At 40.0% G+C, this 27,908-nt stretch overlaps 1 protein-coding gene across 1 annotated transcript; it reads right to left on the bottom strand.

Annotated features, from left to right (window-relative positions):
* PRPS1 (phosphoribosyl pyrophosphate synthetase 1) lies at nucleotides 1-27,812 on the bottom strand. Its single transcript, XM_003414812.4, has 7 exons — nucleotides 27,541-27,812; nucleotides 17,183-17,366; nucleotides 15,970-16,068; nucleotides 14,407-14,531; nucleotides 6,102-6,275; nucleotides 2,011-2,170; nucleotides 1-1,106 (listed from the first exon to the last, which is right to left on the bottom strand). Exons 1-7 carry the CDS (start codon nucleotides 27,660-27,662, stop codon nucleotides 1,014-1,016), a joined length of 957 nt encoding a protein of 318 aa, XP_003414860.1. The 5' UTR covers nucleotides 27,663-27,812; the 3' UTR covers nucleotides 1-1,013.
* Nucleotides 27,813-27,908: the final 96 nt, after the last annotated feature.

Raw genomic sequence — 27,908 nt, 5'->3', positions numbered from 1 at the left:
TCACACACATACACTTTATTAGCTTCCTTGACAAGAGACAATGACAATTGATAATATTTCTAACAGAAATTTCAGGTCATTTGAGAGGTCAAAACAGGTCCAAGGAAGGAAGATGGAAATTAAATATTTAAATTAATCAAAAGGCAACATGACATCATCTAAAATCTACTACCATGATGGTAGCAGCCAAGGAAAATTAAGCTACAGCAAAACCATGTAACGTAAATGTTAGCAATTACATAGCAGGGAGCAAGTTTGCTTTCTGTAAGACTATGGTACACTGATCATTTGGACCCAAGAGGATTATTTGGCCAGGAAAAGGTCAAGATGGTGGAAGGTAAAGCCAAATTGAAATGAACAGGTACAAAGGAGGATCCAAGATACATAGTCCCCGCGCAGATGGTGACGGATCAGTCTTCTTCCTCCCAAGAAGCATTTGCTGGCACTGTGCTGCCTCCCCTCATGACCCCACCCAATGGCTGTGAAAGCTGAAAGCCAGCTCCTGCCTTATAGGGGCTCAGCAACCAGGAGACTTAGGTTTGGGGTTGCCTGGGGCTCTTGCTGTAATTTAGCATAGACCTTGGAGAACTTGTGACACAGGGGCACAGGGTTGACACACCATGGAGGGGGGTATATATTGGGTTGGCTTTGTTGCTAGTTGTTCTGAATAAAGAAAACCCTGAAGGATTCACATGCAAAGCAGTCTCAGCTTCCCCCATCACCTTCAAACACCCCTACAGGACACCCTCAAAGTCTGAAATCTTGCAGCAACTGAGCTGTAGTTAAAGCTGCAAGGCTCCCCAGATCATCAACGAAGCCAGAATGAGACAACGCAGGTTGGAGATCCCAGCAATCTCAATCTGTCTCTCCCCATAGCTCTAATATACCTGAGGTGGGATGTAGAAAGCTACACTGGAGCAAGCTGGGTCTTCTGCGGAACGTTTCATCAAATACCAAGGGAAAATAAGGGGTGGGGTGAATTTCATTTTTAAAAAGCCTCAGAAGTTATTCTGTTACAAAGGGACATGGCTAAACAGGTAGGAAACTGATTCCCCATTGTGAGTTCTCCGGATGGCTTCTGCAAGGATCATGGAGATGTCGATCACCTAGAACGGCGAGAAAAGTGGCAGGTTAGTATCCTACAGACAGAAGATCCTTGGCAAATTTGCAGAGACTGATGAGAAGCCCAGTGAGTGTCCTTCCTCTTAAAACATGTGCTGTTTCCCCTCACCAGCCTGCATCCAGCAACTCTTCTAATATTTTTAATATTACCACTTAAGGAAGAATCAAAATGCCAATGGCAGAAAAATTCTGACTTGGACTCATCAAGGTGGTGGTGGGTGGGCATTTAAAAATCCTTAAGCATGAAAAAAGAGAAAAGAAAAATGAGACAAACAAAAAAACAATGTAGAATGACAACAACCCTCCAATTCTAAATAGTAAGTTCAGAAAGCTAATGAACTGCTGCACACATTATTAAGGCCTTCTTCTTTTAATGCAACAGTGCTCAGATGCCAGCGTCTAACATTTGCTAGGGGAATTACTTTAAAACACTGGCGCCAGGACCTTTGGTTTTGTAGGTCTGGGAGCGGGCAGAGGAATCTGCATTTTAACAAGAACTTCAGGTAACTAACATGGGTGCTTTCCAGTGCACACTTTGAGAAACGAAAGTTCTAAAGACTGTACAATCAGTTTAAAGGTTTCACACTGTCTACAGGGGCCAATAAGTAGAGACATGCACACGTACTTTAATGTTCATCAGAAACACTGGGAGAACCTGTTAGAGTGCAAAATGCTACGCCGCATCCTCCAGAGGTTCTAAGGTCTAGCAATTCCAATTTTTAAACCCATAATCTTTTCTTTTTTTGAGATCACAGATTATAATGACAGACTAAACCCTTACAACCAAAGAAGGAAACCTTCAGAACTCAGACAGACACCTATTAAGCATATGCAACCACCTCTTAAAAACTTGGTGAAGTCATGTTTTTACAAGAATCGTATCCTCACCTGTATTTTGGAGCAATGCTTCATCTTATCCTCTTGAGGTATGGTATTGGTGACTACTACTGCTTCAAAGCATGCATTGTTGATGCGAGAAATGGCTGGGCCAGAAAAGATTCCATGTGTCAAGATAGCATAAACTCTGGTGGCTCCAGCTGAGAGAAGTCTAGAAGGAAAAGCAGAGTTAATTTGGATTAATCTTGTTACTACAGAATCTGAACTATGGGCAGACATAATGTATACCACTTCTTGGCTGGGCTCATAAAAACCTTCTATGGATGATTCTCTGTCCCCTTTCCCTTTTCTGGCTAGCCAAAATGGAAATGTCTTCCAAGGTAATCTTGGAAGCTACACATTAAAGATGCAGAGTCACAAGATCTAAAGAGTCTGGGTCCCTGAACTACTGTTTAGAGAAAAAAACAAGTCCAACCAGGAATGCTATATTTTTATGGAAATAACATATGCCTTCAACATTTGTTTGCCGACCCTGCCCTCCCCCCAGAAGTATTTTCCTAAGTGCGCTATGCTAATTTTTTACAGAAACATGTAAAAATAATTGGCATAGCAGCACTTACATAAAACCTGGGGGTGTGGGAGAAGGGCGTGGATGACAAACAAATGGAGAAGGTGCTTGTTATTTTGTGTAAAAATGCTTTGGTTGGAGTATGGCATGAATAAGAAAGAAACTATATAATGTTCAGTCACTGACATTCACTTACAGCAATTAGCATTACCTGAATGCATACTCCAGGATCCAAAACAGGGACGATTCAGCACACAAATATGTTTTTTAGCATTTACCATGTGCCAGACACTGTTCAAGACACAGACTCAGAGGTTTATAAGAAATAATACTGTCCATAGTGGCTTGGATTGTAAGCAGTGGGGAGCCACTTAAGGTAGTGAAGGAGGTGTGAAGGGATCTGGCCTTGGTTTTATAAAGATTACCAAGTGGTGAGGTGTTAACAGGTTGAACTGTATCTGAAAAAAAGATATACTGAAGTCCTAACCCCTGGTACCTGTGAATGTGACCTTATTTGAAAATAACATCTTTGCAGATATAATTAGTTAAGTTCACATGAGATCAAACTTGAGTAGGGTGGGCCCTTATCCAATATGATGGTGTTCTTATAAAAAGAGAAAACTAAAAACACCCCAAACCCATTACTATTGAGTCAATTCCAACTCACAGTGATCCTATAGTTCAGGGTAGAACTGTCCCAAAGGGCTAGTAAGGCTGTAAATCTTACTGCCACATCTTTTTCCCACAGAGCACCTGGTGGGGTCAAACCGCTGATCTTTCAGTTAGTAGCCAAGTGCATTTAACCACTGTGCTACCAGGGCTCCTGATAAAAAGGGAAGAGACACAGAAAAAGATGCAGCAGGAAAACAGCCATATGAAGATGGAGGTAGGAACTAGAATGATGCTCCCACAAGCCAAGAAATGCCTTTGGCTACCAGAGGCTGAAATAGACAAGGAAGGATCTTTCCCTAGAGCCTTCTGAGACAGCGTGGGCTTGCCAACATCCTGAATTTGAGCTTATAGCCTCCAGAGCTATGAACATACATTTTTTAAAGCTACCCAGTTTGGAACATTTTAATCAAAGAGTCTTTAGACAAATCCTGATCAAAAGGGGAAAAATGTAGAACACAATTTCAAATTCTCATACAATCCAGTCTTTCTGAACCTTAAACCAAAAATATCCCCTGAAGTCTTCTTAAAACCAAACAACAGTTTAGCTTATCTAGAAACAAAGGTGGAGCCGTGGTGGCACAGTGGTTAAGAGCTATGGCTGTTAACTAAGAGGTACGCAGTTTGAATCCACCAGCCACTCCTTGGAAACCCTATGGGGCAGTTCTAGTCTGTCCTAGAGGGTCGCCATGAGTAGGATTCAGCTCCATGGCAACAGGTTTGGTTTTGTTTTGGCTTAGTAACAAAGGTTTGCCTTGAGCATTATGCTCTTTTAAGAACCTATCTACATGGGATCGAACTGATAACAGCAACTAGAAAGATTAGAAAGGAAACCTTAGGGGGCAGTGAGCTTATGTTAATGATGGAAGAACAACTCAGAAAAGAAGGGTGAGAATGGTTGCACAACTCAAAGAATGTACTCAATGTCACTAAATTGTACATGTAGAAACTGCTGAAGTGGTGCATGTTTTGTTGTGTATATTCTCAAGAACAACAAAAATAAATTTTTTAAAAAAGCCACCAAGTTTGTGGTGCTTTGTTATGGCAGCCCTAGGAAATGAACACAGGAAGCAATGTGAAAGATGGGCAGATGAGGTAAAAGACTGGTGACTGGCAACCAAGAGAACAGTGAGGAAGCCATCTAGAATAGTACAGGCAAGAGATGAGAAGTAATATGAACTAAGACATTAGCAGCTAAAATGGACAGTTAGGAGGTAAGACTAGGATCATCAGCTTAAGTAAAATAGGAATACGAGGATAAGTTTCTGTCCCTTCAGACCTATGAATGTCCACCTGAACTTGTTTTAAAAAAACATCTAAATGAGATTAAAGGGACACATTGGCCCAGGGGCAAGGACTAGAAGGTACGAGGGAACAGGAAAGCTGGTAATAGGGAACCCAAGGTGGAGAAGGGAGAGTGTTGACATGTCATGGGGTTGTTAAACAATGTCATAAAAACAATATCTGTACTATTTAATGAGAAACTAGTTTGTTCTGTAAACCTTCATCTCAAGTACAATAAAAATTAAATTAAATAAAAAAACATATCAAAAGTAGAGTGCTCTGGAGAAAAGAATACCTGACACATGCTAAAGTATGGATAGAGCTTGGAGACATTATGCTGAGCAAAATGAGACCATCACAAAAGAACAAACAGTGTACTGGTTCACTTATATAAAAAGACAAGAAAAGGCAAATATATAGAGAATAAAGTTTACTAGTGGTTACCAGTGGCGGGAAGAAGGGGAAAACGGGGGGTTAACAGTGATGAAAAAATCGTATTAAGGGTAAGGTTGCAGAGCTGATTATTTTAATTGCTGTCAAAAAGCTGTACTCCTGTAAAAAGTTGAATTGGCAAATGTTCTGTGGTATATTTATAACAATGACAAAAAAATGAGTAGCTGCTGAGGCTGCTTATGTACAACCAAACACCTCATGGGATTTGATTCTTTGGTTTGGAGGATTAGGGTCATGGTTTCACGGGACATTCCAGTTAATTGGCCTGATGATATATTTAGTGCCTTTCTTCTACCTCCTAGTTCGTTGTGTAGTGCCTGGGGTCTTAAAAGTTTGCAAGCAGCCATTCAAGGCACAACAATTGGTCTTTATTCACTTGGAGCCAACAGACAAGGAGAGTCAGGAATAGAGCATATGGAATGTGTGGTTAATTGCACCTATGAACAACTTCCCCCTTTGCCATGAGACCAGAAGAACTGGATGGTGCCTGGCTACTATTACTGAACATTTTCGTCAAAGATTCCATAGAGGAATCCTGACCAAAAAGGGAAAAATGCAGAACGGAACTTTAAATTATCACAGCCTCTAGACTTTCTGGAGCCATGGAGGGTAGATGAACACCTGAAACTATTGCCCCGAGATGATCTTTAAACCTTAAACCAAAAATATTGCCTGGACTCTTCTTAAAACCAAACAATAATTTAGCTTAACTAGTAAAAGAGTCTGCCTTGAGCATTATGCTCTTTTAAGAACTATCTATATGGGATCAAACTGACAACAGTAGCTTGAAAGATTACACAGAAACCATAGGGGCAGTGAGTTTGTTAATGAGGGAGGAAAAACTCCTAAAAGGAGGGTGAGAATGGTTGCTCAAGTTGAAGAATGTGATCAGTGTCACTGAATTGTACATGAAGAAGCTGCTGAATTGGTGTATGTTTTGCTGTGTATATTCTCAACAACAAATAAAATTTAGAAGGAAAAAAGAAAAAATTTTGAAAAAGTACTGAGCTCATTAATTTATATGTATTGTACTTCAAGTCTAAACCAATAAAAAGCTCCCTGAGCTACTTATCATCCCTTTGATCTAGTTCCAAAAACAATCAGCAGGCTTAAGCCAGTCCAGCGCACTATTCACTTCTAACCACTGGCCCCACAACTGCACACTCACTTGTCAGCTGCATGGCAGATTGTGCCACAAGTGTCGGCCATATCATCCACAAGGATAGCCACGCGATCCTTCACATCTCCTACAAGCACCATGCGGTCTACTTCATTGGCCTTCTTCCGTTCTTTGTGAATCAAGGCGAAGTCCACATTCAACCGGTCTGCAATAGAGGTCACTCTGCCAAACAGGGGATGCTCAGAGTTAAAACCTGTGTGTGTGGCTTCTATGACAAAAGAAACAGACTGAAGACTGGACTTGTTTTCTGGGGGAGAACACTCCCTGAAACCAAACATTCCCAGGGCTAGTTAGAAAGTAACCACTACTAACTTCTCAAAGGCAAACATCACAGGCTGGGTTTTATGGAAGAATGCCTCCATGTTCTGATGCTGTTATTAGGTAACTTCGAGTCAATTCCGACTCATGGTGACCCTATATGACAGAGTAGAACTGCCCCATAGGGTTTCCTAGGCTGTAATCTTTATGGGAGCAGATCGCCAGGTCTTTTCTCTTATAGAGCCCCTGGTGGGTTCAAACCACCAACCTTTCAGTTAGCAGCTGACTGTTTAACAATTGTGCCACCAGGGCTCCTTTATATCCTGATAGGTGATAAATGCATTACCCAAATTTAGATGACAATTCATGCTGCGTTAGAGTCACGGACAGAAAGATACCCTCTCATCAGTGCTGGGAAGCCATGTAATGCTAAGGCACATTTATTTAATGAATTGGCAGTGGAAGGGCAGAGGGAGATTTCATTCACTAATGTTAAGAGTGCACAGATAGTCCCAATTTACACAATAGAAGAGCCGGGAAAGGTGACTATAGTTAAGAAGTCAACCTGAGCATGACAGGAGAGTAGCAATACCCAGCCTGTTCCAATGCCCACGCCCTCATCACACTCCCCGCAGTGATGGCAGCAAAACATCTACCAACTGTCAGTGTGAACTGTACCTGGACACCAAGCTTGGAATTTCCTGCTAGAAAGAAAGTTATACTGGTTAAATGGGCAGACTAGGCGACTCACTATACAGCTCAAATTGTCACCAAGTCAAAACAGAATTCTTCTTTTTTTCTTATTACGAGATGATACAAACCAGATTAGAAAATGGGATAGAAGGCAAATCTGTCTAGTGACTATCATTTAAGTCACCCAAACATATTCACTCAGAGTAAATGACACTGTGCTAGCTCCAATGCTCCACTATACCACCCTCCTCACACGTGAAGAGGCATGTGCTTTCATTTTGGTTTTGTTTTTTAAGGTAGTGCTAGTCTAACTGCAGTGTCATGCCCCATTTTCCTTGTGGGTATGGTCACATATCTGAGTTTCTGCTGGACTGGGGAGAACACGTGACCAGGGACGGATTACCAATAAGCAAGGTAAGCACATGCTTAGGGCATCAACAAAACAGGGGCACCAGTTGTCCAAAGCAAAGATCCACAGATGCCAAGCACACAGGACACCAGGAAAAGTGACCACCACAGTGAAAGGGAACTGGCAGGACACTAAATGAAACTGATACGAGCTCCAGTGCGTGACAATGTGCCAGCAGGAAATAAAGTTCACACAGGGTCATGAGGGCACCCATGCACTTCCACACCTTCATTGACATCCGTCTCCTATGGTTCCCTCCTGTGTAACTGAAAGGATCTCAACAGGTCTCTTGGGAGTATACTATTAATTTCTAATAAACAGGTGGGGGTGGGCTGTCGAGTCTAAGTCTTGCTACATTCACCCAATATGCAGCTGGATCCAACATGAGTGGTTACTGGGCAAGGACGGATTATATTAATAGATAACAGGTCTCTGGTATATTTGGAGACAACCTTCTTGTACATCCACGTCTGCTGATCCTGCAATTCCAGCCAGGGAGGCCAGCTATGCTCTTTGTCATGATACAGGCACGTACAAGGGTATGCTCTTGTGCATGTCCTGGTAAACAACCAGTGGGAACTCCAGTCTCAAATGACATGCAAAAGTGAGGGAACTCAAGTAAGTTGACAACTGCAATGAATTCAGTCAAGTTACTTTTTAACTATATAGCATTTACGTATAGAGTTATGTCCTAAGTTTTGTAAATGATAAATATTTATAACTTTACCTTTAAAACGTTTGACATACACGCAGATACAATCTAGCATACATTTAATATAATACTAAGTTGGGTAATAATTTAATACTAATATAGCAAATGTCCAAAAAATACTGGAAATCTTAATATTTATCTAAAGGGAAAAGTTTTTGTGTGTCACGTGAGTTTTGTTTTTTATTGTCTGTTGCATGGGACATAATGCTTAATATTACTCTATACATGCTAATAAATTAGGTATTAGGCACATTAAGAGGACACAAAATTCAGTATTTATCAGGCAAAACATGTGTTTCTGTTTTGCAATAATTACTGTGTTTTTTAATTTGTTTTCCAAGAAAGCAACAAAGGACATTTATCATAACATTACATTTATATTTATCAGAATATTTATGTATATCCATGTAAGGAAATTAAAACAATTCCTTGAGGAAATTAATTAGATGAATATTCAGATAATGAAAATTATATAAATGTATTTTACTTTCCATTTCCCTTTTGATTTTCTTTTTAAGAAGTTGATATTGCCATGACTCGCCAAACAAACTTGCTCGTAGAGAAGTGCTACTATCGTTACATCAATTAAGTATGTATCTCCGAATATGCGAGCTGAACAACTCCACAAATAAAATGTAAATTTTATAAATTTTGTATACGATAGCAGTTATATTTCCCTTTTTATTTCAGACCTATCAGGTATAGCCACACACTTAGTTCTCTCTCGACCACATAAGAATACGCCATTGGCACTACAATCATGTGACTTGTGACATATCTGGTCCTGTCCTGTGCAAACTGAACCAAAATGCATCTTCAGATCGAGCATACCCTTGTATTTGTATCATGCTCCTTGTGACTGCTCTCGCCCCTGTCGGTATCAGCTGTAGTCCAAGGAACTGTGAAGATGCAGCATCAAAGGACGGAAAGTGAGTGCACAAGTTTTTAAGTATTATTTCAAGACAAAAACATTTGTGGAGATCTGCAAAAGGCTCGCCAACAAACATATTATGACAAATGAATGAAATTATTTCCAACTGCCTTGTAAGTACTATTTCTTTTGACTATCTCAGACCTGAAGAATGAAATTACATGTTCCAAATCAATTTTTTTTTACTAATTTTCAAATATAAATTTTTGTGTTAACATCCAAATTCAAATGTAAATTTTATAAATTTTATTTATTTTTAATTATTCAAATTTATTTGCTATGGTAGGACCAAATTTTTAAAAGTGACACAATTTTATAACAAGGTAAAATGAAACAGCAACAACTAAGTGGAGCATAAAAACGAAAGCTCACAGAAGATAAAAAGAAAAGGACTTGTGAATCCCTAAAGACAATTCCAAAATTAACTTCCTTTTTGTAACATAACAAATTGGAAGAGACTTCTTCCACTGAACATTCAAGTTTAATGGGTGCAAATCATTGTCCTAGTACTGCTAGGGCAGAAATTATTAATTAGCAACATAACAGAATTTGTTCCAAATTCTGCATCCATTCCTTGCTGTAGTAAAAAGATTAATAATGGTATAGAAAGTGAAACTATTTTAGAATCTGCAACTGTCGCATCTGAAGACCCTATAAGTAACAGAAATACAGATCTAGCTTTGTGGAATAATTTTTCTTCTCATGATGTAAATTATCGTATTCAAAGAGGACCAATTGATTGTCAATATCACAACAGACCATTTAAAAATTCATATGGAAAATTTCTAGATGGTAAACAAACAGGGTTCTGTAGCCAGAATATATTTCTAGGGTGCAAAGCAAATTGTAAAAATTATAAGAGGGAGTGGCTACTGTATTCTCCCCATCAGTTGGCTCTGTATATTGTTTTGCTTGCAAACTATTCAGTCCTAAATCATTAATCCTCAATTTGCAACAGATGGATTTAGTAACTAGCACAACTTGAATATGATTGATAAACATGAAAACAGTTCAATTCATAAAGACTGGATATTGTCATATTTAAACTGATGATATGGTTTTGGCTTAACTCATGAACTGAAAATACAAATTAATGAAGAATGTCAGTATTGGAAAGCCATTTTGCAAGGTGTTGTTGTCATTATTACAATTGCTGAACGTGGACTACCGTTTTGAGGAAGAAATGAAGCTTTTGGGTCCCCTCAAAATAGAAATTTTAGGGGTTTCCTTGAACTTGTTGCTTAGTTTGATCCATTTTTAGCAGGTTTTATTTCAAAATGTAGAAACACAGGAAAGGGCAACCCATCATATATGTCTAAAACAACATGTGAAGAATTAACTTCATAAGTGATAAAGTTCAATCAACTATTTTCAGTGAAATAAGTACAGCTCGATATTACAGTTTATCTGTAGACTCCACTCCTGATCTTTCTCACACAGATCAGCTAAGTATTGTTTTAAGATCCTTATCTCCAATAGATGAAAAACTTGTTGAGCGGTTTATCACATTTACTAGCTTAAAAAGTCCTATCAGTGAAGAAACTACAAATGAAGTACTTAACTACTTATGTGTACTTTGCAAAATTGATTTATCTAGGTGGAGAGGCCAGTCCTATGAAAATGCTGCCAATATGTTAGGGCATTACAAAGGCATGCACCAGAAAATTTTAGAATGGAATGAATATGCCATTTCCAAGCTATGTACTGCGCATTCACTTAATCTCATAGAACATAGCACAGTAGATTGTTGTCTGGAAGCAGTTGACTTTTTTTTCTATTGTTCAGTTCCTCTACACATTTTTTGCTGCCTCTACTCACTAATGGGCAGTTCTTAAAACACATTTAGGCAATGACTGAGAAACAAAATGTCTTTCTAACACATGCTGGGAAGCGCATGCTAAAGCAACAAGTGCAATCCTGGAATTGTACACTCGGGGTCTAGATGTCTTAGAAAATATTGCTGAAGACCAGACAAAAAAGGAGATGCCAAAAGAAAAGCTGAAAACATCACCAACAAAATGCATACGCTAGATTGTGTATTTATGTTGGTTATGTGCAATAATACATTGTAGCATTTTCATTGGACAAGTCGAGCTCTCCAAGATTCAGAAGTAAATTTAAAGACATGAACAGATCTCTTATCAGTTATTAACAGGGTATTTATATAATGTAAGAAAAGATTTTATATTTTTGAAAACACAACAAAACAAATACTGATTATCAAGCAGTCCACTGTTGCAGAAGCATTAGAAAGAAATAAATAAATGACAGAAGTGCTCCAGAAATACTGAGTGCCACATACTACCCCATTACGGACACACCTAAATCTTGCATGAAAAGAAGGGAGAAAGTTTATGAAGTTCTTTCAAATACATTTTCTTTCTTAACCAGTGTGGATGTACCTGATGGAAGAATGCATGAAGGCATCCAAGAAATTGGTGCAGGCTTATCCCAATAACTTAAATACAAACCTTTACAGAGAAGTGCAACAATTTCATTCTTACACGAGAACTAAGTTTACAGATTCAGGAAAGACAAATTTTACTCATGTACGTATGTATCAGTCCGTGATAGAAGATAAAATACGACGTGTATTTCCCAATGTTAAAAGTGCTTTACACATATTCTTAACTTTAACGATCACAACCTGCACAATAGAACCCTTATTTTTGTCCTTAAAAAAAAAAAAGACTCAAAACCCCTCAGCAGAGAACAACGATTCAAGAAAGACTTGATTCATTATCCTCACTATGTATGAAAGTAGTTATTGTTCGGCAGCTTAACTGTGACAAAAATCATTGAAGAATTTGTAAGAACAAAGAATAGAAAGAAATATTTTTAATTATAACATATTAGTGATGAAAGATCTATCTAAAAATAAAATATAGTAATTCATTGTAATATTGGAACCCTGGTGGTGCAGTGATTAAGAGTTTGGCTGCTAACCAAAAGGTCAGCAGTTCAAATCCACCAGCCGCTCCTTGGAAACACTATGGGGCAGTTCTACTCTGTCCTGTAGGGTTGCTGTGAGTCAGTATCGACTGAAGGCAAATGGTTTGGGTTTGGCTGTAATATCTGTTTTCCAATCATTAAATTTTCTTTTATGACATGTTTTCACTTGTTCATTTATAATTATAGCATTTATTACAAAACAAGCATCCAAATTGAAGTATGAGCAGTTTAAAGCAAAACTGGTGAAAGTCAATTTTCTTTGTGGGAGAGCAACAGATTTTTACACTGATTGCTGAAAACGTCTAAGTTCATGGATCCATTTTCTTTGTTGTAGAGTATGTGGAATGTTCTTTTTGTAGGAAATGGGGTACATAGTAAAAATCTTAGTACTCTGCACCCACTAAAAATTTTATAATCCAGTTCATCTCACTGCACTAAAATGGCATACGCCACTTTTGCATTCAATCACTAAAATTATAGTTGCATTTAAAAAGAAATTACATCATGGATAACTAAGACACACATATAAATATATATACATGTGTGTATATAGGAGCCCTGGTGGGGCAGTGGTTAAGAGTTTGGCTGCTAACCAAAAGGTCGGCAGTTTGAATCCACCAGCCACTCCTTACAAACTCTATGGGGCAGTTCTACTCTGTTCTATAAGGTCACTATGAGTTGAAATTGACTCGACAGCAACAGGTATATATATAACTCAGATATCCCGTTTGAATGCAGAGGAGGGAGCACCAAAGATTATCAATGCTCAGGGCCCTCACATGGCCCTGCTTGTGACCATATATAAATATACAAAGTTTGAACTATAACCTAGGAATCATTTGTACCTTGATCTAAATGAATGACACTCTGTGCTCTCCATTACTGCTGCCGGGTGATACACCGTACCTGGGCACATAACATCAACGGTAACCACTTTGCTTAGAATCACTGTTATCCAAGGCAAACACATGATCAAATTAGTTTCAGCATCGTAAACCTTCCAACCTCAGTAACCAACAAAGCACAAAGGCCTAGGAAACTAACTCCCTACACCCTTGAGTGAAGAACTACTGTGCAAATCACAATCACACAGGGATCTCTATCTACTCAAAAAACCTGCCAAGACCAAACTGACAGCCACTCACTTTGAAAATTCACCATCACTATAAGAAGATCATAATGAAAAAAAATAATCAAGTAGCAATAAGTCATCTATCGAAGGCAGTTTTTCTGTACCCAACTCTGGTGAGAAAATCTTGCCTGATCATTTCAAATGTGGCTGTTGTCTAAGTCCCCTGGCAAGATGTGAGAATAGTGCCTAACGAGTTAAGACAAGCAGCTGCAAACTACCCTACCATGGCGGAGGCGGGGGCGGGGGGGGAGGGCAGGGGGATGTGTTTTAGGCTCTGTCCCTAGTATTACAGATGCTAACTAGTGATTAAGTGAGATTCCCCAGGCCATACATCTGGCTGAATAACAGAACAAAGTTCTCAGCTTATCAGTTCAGTTGAAGTTACTGAAATAAAGGAGTTGTTGAGAAACAGTCATTGAAGATTTGAATGGCTTTAGAAAGTTCTGAATTAGCTTTTCCTAATCATCTGTGTTTTGCAGCTCTTCATTGTATTTCCACAAGAAGAAGAACATGTGTCATACTCGTGACTGCATTACTAACGAGTAATCCACTAAGGAAATCAAGAGCTTTTAGCCTGTGCTTTGTGAGCTTTATTATAAAGCACTGTAACTCAACCCCTGGCGATCAGCTTGCTTAAAATTTTAAGGTCTTGGCTTTAAGTAAAAATACCACACTTTATTTTCCTTCCTGCTTAATTTTTTTTTTTAATCAGGAAAGATTTAATGAAGCCTTAGCTACAGAACAATTTTTAAAGAAATCTTCCTGCTTAATATTTTAATCCCGAGGATCAACATGGTCTAGGCAACAGCATTATAATAGGTGTGTAAAAGCTTACTTGTCCACTAATATTCTGTGGCTTGATAGCAGCTGCCACTCCTTAGAAAACCAGATTTCCTACCCTTCCCGATAGGTTTACAGCCGTGTAAACTCTGCAGTGTCAACTTACTCATGTGTTGCAGTCAAGCCCATAATACCATGACTTTCTAGAGCCCTTTTCTCTCTTGTCTTCCAAGTAGTCACTCAGGCTGGTAAAAGAGGAGTAAAACTATATTTGACACATGTCTCAGCCACTGGTGCATCCATTCTAAAGTACTTAAAAAACTATCGCTTAAATGGAAAAACATCACTTTGTTTAGATAGAAAACCAACACAACTCTTTGAAAGATTTTCCCAGTAGAATGGGAATAATGCTAATTTCAACCATACCTCTTAGCTCCGCCAGCATCAGGCGAGACAATAGTACAGTTCCTCCACTCAGAGATATTCTCCCTTATCCACTTTAGGACAGCTGGCTCGGCATACAAATTGTCCACTGGGATATCAAAAAAGCCCTAGAGAAAGAAGCTGGATTAGTTCTATTTCATTTTCCTTCTCTTTCATGTACAAATGGCTAACACAAAGAAGGAACCCCAGTGGTGCAGTGGTTAAGCATCTGGCTGCTAACCAAAAGATCGGCAGTTTGAATCCACCAGCTGTTCCTTGGAAACCCTATGGGGCAGTTCTACTCTGTCCTATAGGGTCACTATGAGTTGGAATTGACTCGACGGCAATGGGTTTGGTTTTCAACACAAAGAAAGTAACCTGCCCAAAGAATACCTTACTGTGACATTCAAACTGACTAGAAGGCATGCCCAGTGTGGAAGACTGTAAAAACAGCATCCTTGAATCTGGGCTGTGTGAGAGCCCAGCCAAGATCAGCAAAGTCAGCCCTCAGCCAACCCACAACTGATCATAGGCACAAGAATGAGCCCTTGCCAAGAACAGCCAAATTCAGCCAAGACCAGAATTGCCCAGCCATACTGCAGACTCATGAGTTAATAAATACTTATTGCTCTATGCCAGTAAATGTTGGGCTGGTTTGTTAAGGAGCAAAAGCTAACTGGTAAATTAGGTGATCTGTGTTCCAATTCTAGTTGCTGCAAATTAGTTGTTTCATAACCAATTTGTTCTTCTATAAAATGGGTATGATAATCACCTGTCCTATGTACCTCATTAAAGGAACCCTGGTGGTACAGTAGTTGAAGCAATCAACTGCTACCTGAAAGGTCGGCAGTTCAAAACCACCAGCTGCTCCACAGGAGAAAGATGTGGCAGTCTGCTTCTGTAGAGATATACAGCCTTGGAAACCCTATGGGGTTGCTGTGAGTTGGAATCAACTCTACAGCAGTGGGTTTAGTTTGGGATGTAGCTCACTGAATTGCCATAAGACTCAAATGAAAGTCCTTTAAAAAGCGTAAAATATAAGATGGTATTCTACTCCCCTTACTCTGGGTTTATGCTAGAGAAGAGGATCCAATATCTGTGGCTCTAAATTGAAGATCCCGAATACTCAAGAATAATAGCGACCCTATGAATAATAGCAATAGTAATAGCAATGACAATTAACAGCTCCCATCTATTGAGTACCTGTTACGTGCTAGACATTACACTATGAATAAATTCCAATGTGTTCTAATTCAGGATAGATATCATCTAATACTTACAATAATGGAAGTGTACATTCAGAGACGTTAAATAACCTGCTCAAGGCTACAAAGCTAGAGTCAGAGCCAGTATTCAAACCTAGGTCTGATCCCAAAGCCTCCCTATCTAACCAGCCCCAAGTGACTAAGACTATGAACTATGCTTAGGGTGGATATGTTTAAAATGCAGGTGATACCTAGCATATTCGAGCTGCAACTTGGGCACAGTTTCTCTGCAGTCTTCAGTATTATCCGTTCTCTTCTCCCAACTTTCTAAACCCCACTATGTAGTAGCTTCCATTGATACCTGAATTTGAGAAGCATGGAGATCCATGGTGATGATATGATCTGCACCTGCTACGGACAGCATATTTGCTACAAGCTTGGCCGAGATTGGGGCCCGGCTCTAAATGGGGAGAAGAGGAAATGAAAAACAAAAATCAAAAAGCCAATTTGAGTACAAGTTCATTTGTTCAAGAAGCATTTATTTACTTATTGTATACCTACTAAGTTTAAGGCACTATGCAGCCAGGAAATTCAAAGAAGACATGACCATTGACTTTGAGTAGATCATAAGCTAGAAAAAATATTAAGTGGGACATCTCTTTTCCAACTCGGGATACATATTTCAGGAAAGAAAATGCCTTCTCAGCTTTCACTTCTTAACTTAATGCACATACATTGCTATTTTCCGCCTATTCAAGGGTTTCCAGTGGCCATTCATTTAAACTAGATGGACTTCTAATTTAAAATTAAAAAAAAATTATTAAAATATTTTTTAACACACACATACCCAAACCTGTGTAACATTTAACACATCAAAGTTTAAAGATGCATCACGGAATGGAAATTATAGTTTCTTTTATAAATTACACCACCACGTTACTCACCTGGAGGTCAACCATCCAGCAACCCCAATCCTCTTAGATCAAAGACAAATATACCTACTGTGCTGTAAAACAGCAAAGTCCACTCATGCCCTTTCCTCTATACTCTGTAGGAGAACTATGCTCACTCTGTTGGAGTAAAGTATCTGGCTTTCTCTCAGGCACTGTGTGTAAAAAATTGGACATTGACAGCAACAGATGTAAAGCTTTATGTGTACACCTCATCCTCTAATATACCAGATAAATAAGGTGGTGGGGTGTGTGTATGTGCATATGCACACATAGATAGATAGATATAGATATAAAACCATAGTTTAAAAATAATTCTACTCCACAGGAATTGATGCTTAGTCTTACTGATAAAATTTAAGACTATCAGTGAGCTAACAAAGTCACACATGCACGAATTTAGTAAACATATAGATTACAAACTTGTTGCTTTATAAAAACTACATGTCTATTGTTTTGTGGATAGGGTGATATCTAATGGAACGTGATTTAAAAATACTCTCTAAATATATATCTGATGATTAAGTAAGTTTCTGTGACTTTGGGCAAGTGTGCCTGTTTCCCCTGCTTTAAAAAAAAAAAAAGAGAGAGAGAGAGAGAGAGAGAAACAGCTTCTGCCCCTACCTTGTCCTTCTTATCTTGCCGGGCATAAGGGAAGCATGGGATGACTGCAGTAACCCGGCTGGCTGAAGCAATCTTGCAGGCATTAATCATGATCAAAAGCTCCATTAGATTGTCGTTGATTTCTCCACAGCCACTCTGAACAATGTAGACATCTTCTCCACGCACACTCTCGCCAATTTCCACGCTACACGGGGAAAAGGAAGGACAAAAAAAATAGATGTTTAAGAACTATACTATACTTCTACAGACAAACCCAAAACTGTTGCCATCGAGTCGATTCTGACTCATAGCAACCCTGCAGGACAGAGCAGAACTGCCCCATAGGCTTTCCAAGGAATGGCTGGTAGATTTGAACTGCTGACCTTTTGGTTAGCAGCCATAGCTCTTAATCACTGTGCCACCAGGGCTCCAGTTCTACAGACAGTTAAGATCTGAAAAGAATAGCTTCGCTACCAGTATGCTGTGTCTGGATTATGGCCGCATGTCAATGCTGAGACCCTCACACTTCAGGAGATCCCCCGAGCCAGAAGCAACTTCCTCAGTTTCAACCCATGTGCTACATAAATATTACCATTTTCTACATGTGACACGACCGGAAGACTGGCGATGGTTAGTCTAAAGTACTTACAAGTGATTGGACCATGATTTCAGTAGGTGGCCCTTATCTTGTTTCAAACAGATACATGAATATGATATGAATGCAAATTTGATACATCACCTGTGACTGCTTTACGATCCATACTTCACAAAAGAAGTAGAAGTATTATATAAGGAATGGATCACTATTATTCTATAATGACGTTCTATTATGTGATAGTACCATCTCTACCATATTGGCAATTCACTCAACAAACTTTAAATGTCTCTAGGCCAATCACTGCTAGCACTAGGGCCACAATAGTGAATAAAACAGATGTAGTCCTTGACCTCATCCTATACTAACTTGTTGTATGCAGTTGAGTTGATTTTCAACTCACAGCAACCTCATGTGACAGAGCAGAACTGCCCCATAGGGTTTCCTAGGCTGGAAACCCTGGTGGCGTAGTGGTTAAGTGCTACGGCTGCTGACCAAGCGGTCAGTAGTTTGAATCCGCCAGGCGCTCCTTGGAAACTCTATGGGGCAGTTCTACTCTGTTTTACAGGGTCACTGTGAGTCGGAATCGACTCGACGGCAGTGGGTTTGGTTTGGTTTGGTAATCTTTTCAGAAGCAGATCACCAGGTCTTTCTCTCATGGAACCACTAGGTGGGATTGAACCACCAACCTTTCGGTTGGCAGTCTAGTGCTTAACCATCGCACCAAGGCTCCTATACTAACTGTAATCTGGACCAACAAGTAGGCCTTGTTTAAAAAAAATTCCTACTCTAAAAAATTGTTGCTGTTAGGGATCATCGAGTTGATTTGACTTATAGTGACCCCATGTGACAGCAGAACTGCCCGCATAGGGTTTTCTTAGCCGTAATCTTTACAGAAGCAGATTTGCAGTGAAGCCACTGGGTGGGTTTGAACTACCAACCTTTTGGTTAGCAGCCAAGAGCTTAGCCATGACATCACCGGGGCTCACTGCTCTAAAAAATAAGGTTTATTAAATTTAAAAAAATTCTACAGGAAGTTACTCAAAATTATTATTATTATTTTTTCAAGTAAGGGTTATTTTTTACTGTGAAATGAAAGTCTTAATGCCTACCACACTTGGGTCTCTACCAAGAATAACTGAGTGAGGCCTCAAAGCTGCACTATTTTCTCTGTCAATCCTATGGGTGGGGTGTACGTGTGTGTGTGTGTGTGTGTGTCTGTGTATGTGTGTAGACAAAGAAGAGATCAGAGTGACTGATAACCCCTGTTGAACAACAGAAAAACTTCTTCGCTTTATATCAAAATGCAATACAGTTATTAAATAAAAGATCATACTTTCACCTCACTCTAATCACGATCTTCTGCAGGGCTTTAGGCACTACCCATTGTCCTACGCCTAACAGGATCACTTTTACCCAACCCCTCTCTCCCCCCAGACAAAACTTCATGGAGCATTCTGAAAGGGACTTATATAGAAATCAGCAGGAAGTAATTCCATTGCCAGAAGAAGCTAATATAGGAGGATATTATTCCTTTTCAATCCAAGTAACTCTTGAAAGGATCCTACTTTTTGAAAGAATGGGGTTAGTTTGTATTGCAATGCAAGAAAAATGAACACAAAAGGCAAAAATCAAACCGGAAACAAATTAGAACAGGGAAGTTGAGATTTCTGGTAGCCAGGAAAAAAAAAAACCCACATTAGTTTGGGTTATCTGGAAATGAACTATCTTCAGGCACTGAATTCAAGTATGGATCCTTACATCAAAAATGCATTATTTGCTCAAATCAGTAATCTAAGTTCCTACCTCAAGAAATTAGAAAAAGGGCAGAAATCAACGAAATTGAAAACAGGAAAACAAAACCCTGGTTCTTGGAGGGGGTGGAATCAATAAAACTGATAAACCTCTAGGAAGACTGATAAAAATAAAAAGACATAAATCATCAATATTAGCAATGAAACAGAGAATATCATTACATATCCTGTAGTCATTAAAAGGATAACAAGGGAATACTATGAACAACTTTGTGACCAAATTTGACAACTAAGAAGAAATGGACTAATTCCCTGAAAACCACAAGCTAACAAAACTCACCCAGGATGAAAGAGACAATCTGAACAGTCCTACAACCATTAAAGAAACTGAATTCATGATTAAAAAGAGCTTGTCCAAAAGGCTTCACTGGAGAATTCTACCAAATAAAGAACTAACACCAGTTTTGCATAATCTTCCAGAAAACAGAAGAAAAAGGAGCACTTCCCAACTCATTCTACAAGGCCAGTATTTCCCAGAACCAGATGGACAAAGGCAAGAAAAAAAAAGAAAACTACACAGGGAGGAAGGACAAAAGTGGGTGTGGTTATAAAAAGCAACGTGAAGAATCCTTAAGGTAGTAGAACTGTTCAGTATCTTGCCAGTATCAATACCCTCGTTGTATATTATACATATTTTTTGCAAGATACTACCATGGGGAAAACTGGGTAATGGGTACATTGTATCTCTCTATATGTATTTCTTGCAACTGCATGTGAATCAATAATTACATGAAAAATCTATGGCTCGATTTTAACAAAAAGTACACTATTCAGGCAAATGTATAAAGACTAAAGTTTATTAGTGGTTACCAGGGGTGGGAGGGAGGGGGAAGGGGGGGTCATTGCTTAGGATACACTGAGTTTCGGATAATGATGGCAGAATACTCTGTAAAAGGACAGTGGTGATGGCTGCACAACATGATGAATGTAATCAACGTCACTGAATTGTACATGTAAAAACTGGCACACTTTGTTATATATATTTTTACCATGATAAAAAAAAAATTAAAGTGCACTCTTCATACCTTTAAGGAGCCCCGGTGTTGCAGTGGCTAAAGCGCTTGGCTGCTAACTGAAAGGTCAGTAGTGAGAAACCACCAGCCGCCCCATGAGAGAAAGCTGTGGCTGTCTGCTCCTGTAAAGATCACAGTCTTGGGAACCCTACGGGGCCGTTCTACTCCGTCCTACAGGGTTACTGTGAGTCAGAACTGACTGGATGGCAATGTTTTTTTTTAATTCATACTTTGCGTATACTAAACAGTTGCTGTAGCACTCCAAGAAAGCTGAGGTCATAAAGAACAACTAAAAACAAAGGCACTTAAGAGATACTATGTGACACTAGGTAACATTGTGAGGGAACTTGAAGAACTCCGATTTTAACTCAAGAAATAGCTCAGTCAACTGCACTGTATGAACCTTATTTGCATACCTATTCCAACAAACTGTAAAAAACACATTTATGAGGAGAAATTTGAACACTGACAGGCTATTTGATATTAAAGGATTATTGTTAATTTTTCAAGGCATAATAATTGTGGTTACTGAAATATATAATATATAGATGACAATGTCTGGGTTTGCTTCAAAATAATTCAATTGTGTAGTATGTGTGGAATAAGATGAAGCATGATTAGCCATGCATTGGTAAGTGCTGCAGCTGGGTAATAGGGACACTGGGGCGGGGGGTGGGGGGAGGACCACCATATTATTTTCTCTACTTCTGTATATGTTTGAAACATTCCATAATAAAAAGTTAAATAAATAAAGTGACCCTCCCTAGTTAGTATCTCATCACCCTGGTGATTCACTTTATGAAGGCAGGAACTAGACCTGTTATGCTTGTCTGTATCCCCAGCCAGCGCCAAGATGATGTGAATGAATGAATGAATACCGGCCAGGATTAGGGTGTCTCTTGCATTCATTCACGCTAGCCAGAATATGAACTGGCTGCAGGCCTGCTACTGCGAAAATTTAGAAGACTGACTTTTATCATCACTCACAACATAACTCACTTCTGATTCTACCCACGAAAACAAACGCGACCTCATTGGGTTTCCAAAGCTGTAAATCTTTACAGAGGCAGACTATCACAGCTTTCTCCCACAGAGCTGCTGGTGGGTTCGAACCACTGGCCTTTTGGTTGGCAGTCAAGTGCTTTAACCACTGTGCCACCAGGGCTCCTTTCTGATTCTACACTAGGGTCAAATAGAAACATGTTTTTTAAAAAAGGTTTTGACAAATCTATTCACATCCTTTTACAGATACTCAGCTAATATCTAATTTTGGGTAGAACTACAACCTGATGGGCCCATCAGAATGCGCTAGCTACAAAGAATTTTATAGTGGGATTCTTAGTGATACTGGGTAACATAATAAACAATAAATCAATTGCGTGCACCCTCAAGTAGCTGAGTTGACATAGTGCTGTCTATTCCCCCCCCCCCTTTTTTTTACTTATGGATACTTGATCCAGCTTTTATATGAATTTTTCCTGACCTTCAGTTATAACAAGTAGAAGGATAAGTATCCTATATGCTAAGGATACTTTATTAATCACCAGATCAGCCCTAAGAAACAACTGAATCTGCTGGAAATGCCAACTATGCCAAAGCCAAAAATGCTGTGAAGACATTCTTTAAAAATCAAATGGACAGGCAAGACAGACTCAGGGAGGGCTTTTTGGAAGAACAACTTCCATGTTTTCCAACCACTCTGTCCAGTGTGGTAGCCACTGGCCACATGTGGTTAATGAGCACTTGAAATGTGGTTGAGTGTGACTGGGAAGCTGAATTGAGATGTGCAGTACATGTAAAAAATGCACACTTTATTTTGTGGTAGGCCCAATAAGGCAGTAGTAGTTTAAAGAGATTTCTCAGCTCTCCTTTACTACCAATACTGCCCTGTGAGAGGTTTCAGGCTAAAACAGTCCCTTCTACGTTTTATGGTGCAAAACTCTGGGGTCTTGACCAGGCACTTCAAATATTTGAGCAACCTCAGAACTGAGAAATTTTTAATCCCACCCAGTCATCCCCATACTTCAACTCCATGACCAAGATCTCCATTTCCCTGGGGAGATTGGAAATCAGGCACATTGATTTCCAGTAAAAAGTCAACTTTGCCCTTTGGCTCTTGTTTCAGTCAGGAACACAGAATGTCACCTGTGTTTCAGGCATTCGCTTACCAGAGAGTCAAGTTGTTTGATTAGGAGCAAGAGAACAAACAAAATTTGACAACCGCTCTAAGACAGAATAAGGGGCATGCTAATTACCTACTCCTCTGGGTTTTTAAAGTTTTATCATCAAGTAAGACAGAAGGCATCATACTTAGACCATGGTGGCTTATCTCCCTTTCCAAATGTTTCAACTATCAGAGTCAATATAAAAATATATCCACAAAACTACTATATTATTCAGTATGCTACTCAATATCACTATTTCAGGATCCCACCCATAAAATTCTTAGAATTCCGTGCCTGAAAGTTTCTAAAGAGTTTTATGAAAATTAAAACTACATAATCCACTGCATATGCCTTTATCCCCTTGGCTGCTAGGAAGCCAAGGGATACAATTAGATGTAATACTAAACTTCAGTAACCATTTCACATCAAATTCTTGGCACAATTACTGAAGCCCTTTGTTCTGATGTATGTATCTTCTTCTTAGCTAACTTTTTGTATCTTTTCTTGAAAGCAGGTAAAACAAGAATTATAAAACTAAATTACCACTGCCCATTTAAACATTAGAGAACATCTGCTGAATATATACATTTAGTATAGATAATTCTTTTAGAAATTATAGATTCTAACATTGTATAAGGTTTTGAAAAGTAATTTAAAAAAAAAAATCACTTACTAGCTCACCAGCCAACACAATTGCTAGTACCATTTTTGTGTCATTACTTGATAATAATTAACCAGCAGTTTAGCTATTTCCCGAAGCCAAACTTGAGACTAAAATTTACCCTCGACATAGAAAGATGTTTGTTATGACAAAAAAGCATATTATCTAATAACTTGAAAAAGTTATTAACTATGTTAAAAATAAGGCAGTGCGAGTAAACTAGGACACTGCCTGGTTTTAGTATGCATACATCTAATTTCACTAATCAAGACCAAATTCTTCCCTCCAGTAGTACTACTGTAAGGCATAGATTTTCATAAAGCCTAACAAAGCCCATGAACTACACTCAGATTATACAGCTTGATCAAAAACAGTTCAATGAATCCTCTAAAAAATCTTAACATTATTCTTACGGTTTTCTCTAAAAGATAAGCTATAGCAGTGATTGATGGTAGAACCAAAACCAAACCTTTTGCCGTTGAGTTGATTCCGGCTCATAGTGACCCTATAGGACAGAGTAGAACTGCCCTGGAGGGTTTCCATGGGGCAGCTGGTAGATGCAAACTGCCTGCCGAACTTCTGGTTAGCAACTGTAGCTCTTAACCACTACACCACCAGGGTTTCCGAAGAAAGCAAAAGTATTACCTAGTGTCACATAGTTTCTCTTAAGTGCCTTTGTTTTTAGTTGTTCTTTTATGACCTCAGCTTTCTTGGAGTGCTACAGTAACTGTTTAGTATACACAAAGTATGAATTAAAAAAACCATTGCCATCCAGTCAGTTCTGACTTACAGTAGCCTTGTAGGATAGAGTGGAACGGCCCCATAGGGTTTCCAAGACTGTAATCTTCACAGGAGCAGACAGCCACAGCTTTCTGAGCCCTCACCAGAATTGTCTTTGATGTCCATACTTCCACCAACAGTCTCTTCAGGGCAATTTAGGCTTTTACTATTGTTGTTAGATGCTATTGAGTCTGTTCCAACTCATAGTTACCCTTCAGGGCAGAGTAGAACTGCCCCATAGGGTTTCCAAGGGGCAGCTGGTGGATTCAAACTGCCAGCTATAGTTCTTAACCATTGTGCCACCAGGGTTCCAGTTATGCCTAAAACCTGTTTGCTCCTGCAAAAGCTGGAACCTGTGTAAGGTGGAAGCCTGTCAGAGAAGGAAAACACAAATATTTTCCACTAAAACAAGCAACAGAAAAGTGGTAAGGCTGCATCCTGTCAAAGGCAGAAAACTTTCGAAACCCATAAAACCAAGGCAGTCCCATCGAGTTCCGGCTCTCACAGGTTTCACTGTAATATATTAGGCAGGAAGACCTGGTTCAGCAATTTAGAGGGCGACACATTCCCCTTGTTCTCTTTCACTAGTTAACGGGGTGTTCTCCAAATGGCTTTGAGCCAATCATTCTCCCAGTGGTTTTGGAGCAGCCAGAAGACTGGCTATGTCTAGCTTCTCCTTTACCCTTCCCTTAGCATGGAGTGGAAGTGCATACGGCTAGCACTGACTGTCAAGAAACACGAAAAGGAAATAAAGTAAATTTAAAAGCCAGGTGGTATTCTGAAGAAAATCTCAAGGCTTTAGACTACTGGGATGTTGGCATGTACAAAATACATGGGATTAATGACCTGAAGGATCAGGTTATGAGGAAAATCCTAGGAAACCAAAGTTAAAAGTCTTTCTTCCTCCTCTCAACCAATCCAAAATAACCAAATAAACCAAAATTATTTACCAATATTGAAGAGAACTGAGTTAAAATTTTAGTATACCCAAAAGTTTTAAAAGCCAGGCGAGATATATCAGCAGAAATTCAAAAGACGGATGACATTCAGTGGTGGACAAATTACTTAACCTCTGAATCCTAGTTCCCTCATCTATTGACTATGGATAAAAGATAAACTCCACATAGCAGCATTGAGAGGATTAAATATCGTGTGTAGAATGATCCTGATTTCAGAAACAAAGCCAGTATCAGCCCCTGAGATTGTGCTCGCACCTATGCTAAGCAAAACTGTCTCATTTGATGGGCTCTGCCATTCCCCATGTGATGACCCATAGCTCCCACTAAACTGCCCTATCCATGACCTATAGACCCCAAGAGTCATACAGAACAGTAGTTAACCATTTCTGCAGTATAGGAAAGCCAATGTGTGCATATGGGGGGCCCATAAACATAGTCAATTTTGCCCAATGAAAATTTCAGAATATCTAAGGAACCAAGAAGCTAATGATTAAGCCAGAAACAAGGACACCTAACCAGTCAGCATTTGTCCATTTTGGGCTTAATTTTATCCCAAGTTTCCAAGCTGTCCATGTTGCTGTCCAGTTGTTTAATAATGAAACCATTTCAGAGAAGAGGTAGATTCGGATTACTGATGAATTCAGAAAAAAAAAATCAGTGGCAAACTAGGTTGTTCTCTCCCTCCCCTCTCCCAATAACAAAATAGTCAAAGTTAACTTTTCAATTTACTGTATGCAGCCTGGTGTGTTGTATTATGCAGAGGGCAGAAGGGTTACCACAAGGAGAAAATAAAGCCTTCGTATTTCTCCTAGAAGCACAGGGTGTTTGGCTTAGGAAAAGGATTTAATAACCACAGTTCTTTAAGGGGACCAAAAACATCTCTAAAGGAAAACCATTCTTGTTCCCTAGGCTATACTGCCACTCATGAAGTCTGATCCTGTTTTGTGTTCTTTATTATGGTCCACAAGCTACAGAGGTGTGGTCAGAGCTAGACAGCAGCTTGGGTAGCTTCTTTTGATTACGGTATTGCCTGGTTACAGATGGCACCAGTGTTTGCACAGTCATGTACATCACAATCAGCAGCACAATTAATCGGGCATGCAGAATGAAGATGTCCATTACACATAAATACTTTTATCGGCAAGATTTAAAAACGATAAAGGGAGTTACACTTTGGAAATCAATTTAAAGAAAAAAGGAAAGCGAAATCATTTAGGAAAAAGTGCTCAGCATCATCTTCATTAATTTAAGAGGACTGCACCTGTAAGATTGAGTGCTGTGCAGATTTGATCAACAGGGCAACACCACATATCTATGAGAACCAGAAGATTCTACATTTAGGTAGAAGGGGAATTGAAAGGATCGAGGATTCACATTCTCTCTAAGATGGCCCGATGGTGGAGGCTGAGGGTGGAAGTGGGGGCAGGAGGCAAGTTTTACGGGCAAGGCAATGAAAAAAAAAAGTCAATGTTCAATGTACTGTGCCATCCCAGTATTCCACTCCATTACCTTTCCTCTACATTTAGGTATAAAACTGTTTCCTAAATTCCCCCACGCAGCTCTAACAGACCTGAACAAGTCCAGGGTAGATGGTTTCTGAAAAATATACTTTTGCACTATCTTTATCACTAGCTACATGGAGGGAGGCCAAAGATTCCAGAATTAAGGTTCCTTAAGACTTTCTGGGTGACTCAAGCTAAGATGAACATCAAGGATATAGAGCGAATGCATCACTTTATCCAATCAACTAGATTTAACGTTTAAGTATGGCTTCATTCTATAGATTCTAAAGATGTGAAAAGCTAACGCTTGCCAAACTAATCAAAGTCCTCGGTAATAATCTTGGCGCCGTCAGTACATGTCAGTTTCACTAAGCACCAAACCCGACCGATACCATTTTGAATTGAAAAGCTGCTCCTAAGATTCAAGGAGAAAGACGAGGAGAGCTCAGAACGCAGTCGGCTCTCCAATGCAAGCTGGTCCAAGAGCTGAAGCGAACCCAGTCCAGCCTGGGTGGCTTAACAGCAAAGCGACAAAGCCACGTGTCCCCACGGCCAGGGCTAAGCGACTGTCCCCTCCCCTCGCACTTGGTGGCCACTGTCCCCACGTTGGGTCTTCCAGTGCCTGCCTTCAAACCCAGCCAAAGCAGCTTCGCCCCGCGCTCCATCTTGACTCCACCCCACCGCACGGTGAGAATAAACGTGACCTTTCCACCAGAGGTAAAATAACGGAAACAGCCCGCGAGAGACGCTCGCCACCAAGCTGTCCCCTCCCGCGCCCCCGCCCCTAGGAACTGAGGCGACGGCCCCATCCCCCCGCCCTCGGCAGCTCCCGCGGAGCCCCCGCGGCCCGGGCAGGTGAGCCCCGCTGGGAGTTCCAACTTGGCCCTTACCAGGTCTCCTGGTTGCTGAATTTCTTAGTCACCACCTTGCCCAGCTCCAGGCCCAGGCGATCAGCAATTTTCTGGGATAAATCCTGGTGGGAGCTGCCGCTGAAGATTTTGATATTCGGCATCCTGGCCGACTACCCTGGGCACTCTGCGCTCAGCGATCACTGCTGCTGCCGAGGCTGGAATCGAAGTCGTACTGCAGACTCGGTACTAACCGCTGCGCTTTGCTACTCCGCCATCTTACGTTCCCGCCGGGCGCGCGGCTCTAAATTGCCCAGCGCTGGGAGGCGGGGACCGCACGAAAGTCCACGCCCCGCCGTCACTGATTAGCTGAGCGCGTAGCGAGGGGCCGTGTTCTCGCTGTAACTCCG

This window comes from Loxodonta africana, chromosome X (genome assembly GCF_030014295.1).
Source record: "Loxodonta africana isolate mLoxAfr1 chromosome X, mLoxAfr1.hap2, whole genome shotgun sequence".
NCBI classification, from domain to species: domain Eukaryota; kingdom Metazoa; phylum Chordata; class Mammalia; order Proboscidea; family Elephantidae; genus Loxodonta; species Loxodonta africana.
This window is presented reverse-complemented; position numbering and strand designations above follow the sequence as displayed.